Genomic DNA, 7,368 nt, shown 5'->3' with positions numbered 1-7,368 from the left:
TACCTGGTTGCTCAGAATACCGAGGTCTTCGATGAGTTAGTAGAGAAGGCTCATGCGTAAGAGGAGACTTTGAGGGAGAAGCCCAGAACTGCTTCGTCTAGAGCTATCAAGAGGTTAACGGAAGCTGCTAGCTTTAGTTGATTGTGGTACGATGAGGTTGTTTATCTTAAGAGATGTAGCTAGAGAGTTAGGGATTATTGTAAAAAAATCTAGACCGAATGTTATAGTTAATAGCCCTTTAGGTGATAGTGTAGTGGTGGATCGGGTATATTGTCGTTGTCCTCTGATGGTTCAGGGACATGTCTTTCTAATTGATATAATTGAGTTTCCATTTTGGGGTTTCGATATTATTCTGGGTATGGATTGGTTGTCTGAGCATCAGGCTAAGACGGATTGTGAGGTGAAGTTGGTGACTCTGTGTAATGCTGATGGTTCAGAAGTTGTTGTTGTTGTTGAGAAGTTTGAGCTGTTATCGAATGTGATTTCTTTACTTCATGCTGAGAAGCCGGTCTGAAAAGGTTGCGAAGCTTATCTAGCCTATATCCTAAATGTCGATAGTAAGGAGACGAGGTTGGATGAGATTCAGGCTGTATATGATTTTTTAGATGTGTTTCATGAGGAGTTGCCTGCCAGATAGAGAAGTTGAGTTCGGTATTGAGCTCTATCTCAGTAATGCTCTAGTGTTTATTGTACCCTATCGTATGGCACCTAAGGATCATGGCTTCATTTATCTGAGTGTGTCTCTGTAAGGAGCACCGGTGTTTTTTGTGAAGAAGAAGGATGGGACTTTGAGGTTGTGCATTGATTTTTGCCAGCTGAATAAAATGACCATCAAGAATAAGTATCCGCTACTAAGGATTGATAATCTGTTTGACCAGTTTTAGGGATTTTTTATTTTCTCGAATATTGATCTGAGGTTTGGGTATTATCAGTTGAAGGTTAATGATTTGGATGTGATGAAGACTACTTTCAAGACTCGATATGGCCATTATGAGTTTCTTGTCATGCCATATGGGTTAACGAATGCACTTTTCGCATTTATGGATTCAATAAACCGAGTATTCCATTCCTATCTAGATCGATTTGTAGTGGTTTTCATAGATTATATATTGGTGTATTCTTGATTAGAGGATGAGCACGATGATCACTTGAGAGTAATTCTGTAAGTTTTGCGGGAGAAGCAGTTGTATGGAAAGCTGAGCAAGTGGTTTTTCTGGGTCATGTCATTTCATTTGAGGGTATTCAGGTTGTTTCGAAGAAGGTTGAGGCAATTTTGGATTGGAAGCTGCCAAGGACTTTTTTGAGGTCAAAAGTTTCTTAAGGTTAGATGGTTATTATCATCGCTTTATCAAGGGGTTTTCGAGCATTGTTGCTTCTTTGACGAAGTTTTTTTAGAAGAACACTGCCTTTGAGTGGACTAACGTGAGGCAAAAGTGTTTTGAGAAGCTGAAGTCGGTTTTGACCGAAGCGTCTATGTTGACACAGCCAATATCCAGTAAGGAGTATATGGTCTACAATTATGCTTCTTATACGAGACTGGGTTGTATGCTAATGGATGAGGGTAGGGTAGTTGCTTATGTGTCGAGGTAGTTGAGGCTACATGAGTGTAACTATCCGACTCATGATCTGGAGTTAGCTATCATAGGCTTCGCGCTCAAGATTTGATGTCACTATCTATACGCTGAAAGGTGTGTGATATACACTGATCACAACAGTCTTAAGTATCTCCTAACCCAAAAAGAGTTGAACTTGAGACAGAAGCGCTGGATTGAGTTCCTAAAAGATTATGATTGTGTGATCAAGTACCATCCGGGGAAGGCGAACGTAGTTGCAAATGCTTTAAGTTGCAAGTCTCTGGTTGATTTGAGGGCTTTTTTTGTTAAGTTGTCTATCTCTAAGGATAGAGGTCTGTTGGCTGAACTTTAGGTAAGGTCGATTCTTTCGCAACAGATTCGTGAGCCTCAGCCTTTTGATGAGAGTTTGGCTCGTTGGGTTCGTTAGGATCTCAACCCTGATGGTGTTCTATGTTTCCAAGGTCGTTTGTGTGTTCTGAATTATGAGGGTCTGACGCGTTTGATTCTTACCGAGGCTCATAGCAGTCCTTTTGCTATGCACCCTGGTGGGAATAAGACGTATCAAGATCTTCGGGTTCTATATTTGTGGCATGGGTTGAAGAAAAATGTTGCTGTCTTTTTTGCAAGACGTTTGGTTTGTCAGAGGGTGAAAGCCGGACATCAATCTTCGTTGGGTTTGCTTCAACCTATTTATATTTCTGAGTGGAAAAGGGAACGAGTTATGATGGATTTCCTTTCGGGTTTACCTTTGACTCTGACATGTAAGGATTCAATCTGGGTGATTGTGGATAGATTTACAAAGTCTGCACATTTTTTGCCAGTTCGTATGACTTTTAGTCTGCATTAGTTAGCTGAGTTCTACATTCGAGAGATTGTTCATCTTCATGGAGTTCCTATTTCGATCATATCAGCCTGAGATCCGTGGTTTACTTTGAGATTTTAAAAGGTGTTACATGAGGCTTTAGGTTCAAAACTTCATTTCAATTCAGCTTGACATCCGTAGTCTGATGATCAATTAGAGAGGGTGATCCAGATTCTTAAGGACATGCTTCGTAGTTGTGTTATCGACTTTGGAGGTAACTAGGATCATCATTTGCTGTTATCCAAGTTTACATATAATAATAGCTATTAAAAGAGTATTCAGATGGCACTGTTTGTAACATCCCAATTTTAGGTCTAGTCGAAATAGTGGTTTCGGGACCATAAATTTGACGTAGTAAAGTTTATTTTTATTATAATTTTATGGTATATAGTTCTATAGAACTATTCTGTGAAAATCTTGCTCGAAAATTTTGACGTTTGGGCACTCAACTTAGTTTTCAGGACTAAATTATAAAAAGTGCAAAACTTGAATTCTAGATGTTAAAGGTGTCCAATTGCTATGAGATTTTAAATTAGGGATCCTTATAAGATAATTAGACCATTTCTTAAGTTAGTGGACAAAAATTAGCATGTTTAGGAAAAATTTTAAAGAAAGGCTTCAAGGGCATTTTGGTCATTTGGTTAATAAAAGAATAAAAAGGGAAAATCAAGTCAAAATTTGTTGATCTTCTCCAACCCTTGGCCGAAATTTTCAAGCTCTCCATATCTAGGGCTTCTTCAACTTTCAAGCTTGATAGTAAGTGCATCCTAGCCCCGTTTTTAATGCTCTTTACATTTTTAAAGTCGTATTCACCCGATCTTTCCATTTCTACCACTATTTTGAAGTAGGGTTCATGTTTAACATTTTACCCATGCATGACATGCATGTGTTTTGATGTTTTATGGTAGAAAATGAAAGTTTGATGCATAATAAACAACTTTTACTAGGTGATTTTTTTATGGAAATGCATAAAGGGACTTATTTTTAAAACGTTGTAAAATGGGAATGGAAAATGTGGGCTGATATGAGCATGTATATTGTGTGGCTAGGCTTGGGTTACCAAGAAATTGAACACATTTCATTCTACGAGCCTAGGGACTAAAATGTAAAATGTCAAAAAGTTAGGGATAAAATGATAATTTTGTCTAGGATGCAAATTAATGTAAATGTATATGTAAAACGATGAATTGATAGTAGAATTTGCTTATATAGACCTAGAACCACTGATTACGGAACTAGATCGAGGAGAACGAAAGGTCCCGAAATAGTTAAGTTCGAATATGAACCATTCTCAAGGTAAGTTCATGCAATTTAATTTGGTATGTTACTATGTTTTAATTGAATTGTGTGATTGAGATAATATATATGTAATAATACACACTATAAAATAATCATAAGATGCAAAATATGAATAAAATGTCATTGTCCCGGTTGAGCATTGTATTTCGATGGATCATAATAATTTCCTTGAACTGAGCAAAAATAATATAGAAAGAATTTAGCTCGGACAGGTAATCCTGAGCTATACTCTCTTGAGCAAATGTTACGAAATGGATTTAGCCCGGACGGGTAATCCATAGTAGGCTCATTAGAGCTAACGTTATCGAAGGGATTTAGCCTGGACTGGTAATCCTGAAGAAGCTCTTGAAAGCGAATGCTAAAGACGGGATTTAACCTGGACTGGTAATCTTGTTATATAAATGTGGCTTGAGAGTGTGCTCTATGAATATGTGCTCAAGGATGCATTCTAGATGTAAATTGACTGACGATTGACATGTATACCTCGAGTATACTACCTGAGTCTCCATCAATATTTACAATCGTTCAACGAAAAGAAATCTTGAAAAATGGAAATTTCAAAATGATATGAAAGTTTATATGATGGTGAGCTCATCTATGTTGGTTTGAATACTTTATGATGTGTATGATTAACTTGTTTAATGAGCAAATGTATTTAGGTAACTTGCCAAAATTATTGATGGAATGAATGCGTATGTATGCTTATTGAATAATTATGACCGGTAAGTTTTCTTTATATTACGCGAACTTACTAAGCATGAAAATGCTTACCTCGTTTTCTTTTTCCTTGTTTTATAGTGCTCGTAAGGCTCGCGAAGGTTGGAGGATTCGGTCGGAGCAAGATCACACTATCCATAAATCTCCTTTTGGTATTGCTAAAAGATTCATTTTGGTATAATGGCATGTCTAAGCTACTTGGCATAGATGAAGGCTTGTAAGTAATATTTTGTGACTTAGCCATTGGAATGGCTAAGGATGTTCAAGTGGTGCATGTAAGATGTTAACGCATGTCCAAACTCTTAAGTGTCAAGTATGGTTGATGATACATTTTGTAAATGGTCATTGGAATTGGCTAGCATTGGTTTAAGTTTATATGCATACGATGATGTCTTCCATGGATATGGAAATTGCATGGTTTGAGTTAATAAGTATGTAAATGATATGTGGATCCCTTGGTTGTGGCTGAATTGTTTGTATGTTTATACTTGGAATGATATTTCATGTTGTTGTGTAGGTTATGCTTAAGGGTGGCAAAAAGGCTTGGTAAATAGCCTTATTTTTGTCCAAAACGGTTGAAACACGGGCGTGTGTCTAGACCATGTATGACACACAGCTTGCTCCTTGGGCGTGTGTTCCAGTCGTGTCTCTCCTGCACCTTAATTGTTGTAAAACAGAATGCTCAATATCGAGCACACGGGTAGAGACATGAGCATGTGTCTCAACCGTGTGGACGGCACGGCTTGAACACGGGGGTGTGCCCTGGTCGTGTGAAGTCTGCACTTATTTTATGAAAATTTATGGAAATTTATTCGACCACATGGCCTAAGCACACAAGCGTGTGCCTTGGCCGTATGACTTAAATTTGTTGATGATGTCATAAACAGAGAGTTACACAAGTTGGGGACATGGGTGTGTGTAACCACACGGCCTGCCCAACGGGCGTGTCCCAAGCCACACGGCGTGTGACCCCTATATTAGTGAAAATTTTTCTAAGCATTGTAAAATTTTTTAAAGTTCTCAGTTTAGTCCCGAATCCCTTTCAATGTATATTATGGGCCTCATAGGCTCGTTTTAGGAACGAAATGAGTGTTATGAAAAGTTTTAAATTTGAGTGGAAATTCGTGTCTAGGTTTTGAATGTTTGTTTTAGTTTAAGTTCTGTAATGCTCGTACCCTGTTCTGGTGTCAAATACGGGTAAGGGGTGTTACATTTAGTAGTATCAGAGCTAGTACGGGTTTAGCTATAGATGCCATTATATAAATTGTGATAGTGTGATAACTCCTGACCACTTTTAAATGTGTTTTCATATAGTAAATGTCTTCCAACCAAGCTCGAGATGAGTCTGAAGAAGCTGAGGGCACTGCCCAAGCTTTTGCGCAACGAGCCGCAACTAGTAGTAGTAGTAGGAGACCCGTGTCAGAAGGTCACAAAGAGGCGAAATCAGCCTTCTTCGAAATGATGGATGAATGGTTTAGCGAATACATGAGAACAAACCCCGCTATTCCACGACCTCCCCCACCTGTCCCGCAACTTGATTATGAGATGCCACAGGGTGTTGAGCCCGAAAGGATCAAAAAGGCTCTCATTGATAAAATAAGAAAATATGAAGCAGAAGAGTTTAGAGCTACTATCGATAATGATTCAGAAAAAAAAGCCGAGTTTTGGTTAGAGAATACCATTCAGGTTTTCGAGGAATTATCATGTGCTCTCGCAGAATGATTGAAATGTGCGATATCTTTACTGAAAGACACAGCATACTATTGGTGGAAAACTATATCTTCAGTTGTACCGAGGGAAAATGTCATGTGGGAATTCTTTCAAGAGGAGTTCCGAAAGAAGTATATTAGCCAAAGGTTCTTAGATCAGAAAAGAAAAGAATTTTTAGAGCTCAAAGAGGGAGACAGGACCGTGTCAGAATATGAACCAGAGTTTGTTCGGATGAGCCAGTATGCTAGGGAATGGGTTCAAACCGAAGTTGAGATTTGCAAACGCTTTGAGGAAGGACTGAACAAAGACATTAAACTACTAATTGAGATTCTCGAAATAAGAGAGTTTTCCATGCTAGCCGGTCGAGCTAAGAAGGCTGAGGGTTTAAATATAGAAAAGAAGCTAGCTGAAAAGGAAACCCGAGTTTCGAGTAAAAGATTCATGAGCAAATCACAACCCTATGCTTCAAAGAAATCAAGAAGTTATCATCAGCATTTTACCTCATCAGTGGGACATACAGGAAAGGAAAGAAGTTCCAAACGCTCTAAATCAAGGAATTCGTCTCCCTCAGCAGCTAGTGTAGGGAGTGTTGGGAACCCAAAGCCATGGTGTAATGTATGTAATAAATTGCATTATGGTGAATGCCGGATGAAAAGTGAGGCATGTTTCAGGTGTGGTTCACTTGATCACTTTCTTAAAGAATTCCCGGAAAAAGCTGAGAAGGATACTGAACAGCCTCCTATATCGAGTAACCTCACCTTAAGGGGTAGACCTCCACGACACCCCGTGTAACACCCCTAACCCACATCCGCCGCCGAAATAGGGTTACAGGATGTTACCGGAGTTTACAGAATAATTACACATAATTCCACTATTTACTTATGTTCATATCAAAGTTGCCCACTCAAGTCATAGTCACTAAATTATTTTTTTGAAACTAGACTCAAATGTCTTTCTACCATAAAATTTTCAGAATTTATGGTTTAGCCAATAAGTACAGTAAAATCTTTAAATTTACCCATGTTCTGTTGTTTGAAAGCGTCAACCTTTCTTTACTAAAAATTAATTATCTCTTAGTACAGGGTCTGGATAATGCTCCCAACTATTTATCTTTAAAATAGACTCATTAATAATTTAAAAATATAAATTTAAACCCCAAAGCATTTTTATACAATTTTTAATAATTTTCCAAAGTCAGAACAGGGG

The 7,368-nt window shown here is 38.2% G+C and overlaps 1 protein-coding gene across 1 annotated transcript; it reads left to right on the top strand.

Annotated features, from left to right (window-relative positions):
• Window positions 1-6,393: 6,393 nt before the first annotated feature.
• Window positions 6,394-6,954, top strand: LOC108468781 (uncharacterized). Its single transcript, XM_017769638.1, has one exon. It carries the CDS (start codon window positions 6,394-6,396, stop codon window positions 6,952-6,954), a length of 561 nt encoding a protein of 186 aa, XP_017625127.1.
• Window positions 6,955-7,368: the final 414 nt, after the last annotated feature.

The sequence above is a fragment of the Gossypium arboreum genome, chromosome 8 (genome assembly GCF_025698485.1).
Source record: "Gossypium arboreum isolate Shixiya-1 chromosome 8, ASM2569848v2, whole genome shotgun sequence".
In the NCBI taxonomy this organism is placed as follows: Eukaryota; Viridiplantae; Streptophyta; class Magnoliopsida; order Malvales; family Malvaceae; genus Gossypium; species Gossypium arboreum.
The sequence above is the reverse complement of the archived record's forward strand: the minus strand, read 5'-3'. Positions and strand labels throughout refer to the sequence as shown.

Bases quoted from the DNA above. Each gene is read 5' to 3' on its own strand.
- LOC108468781 (XM_017769638.1), top strand. From the start codon at position 6,394: ATGAGCCAGTATGCTAGGGAATGGGTTCAAACCGAAGTTGAGATTTGC.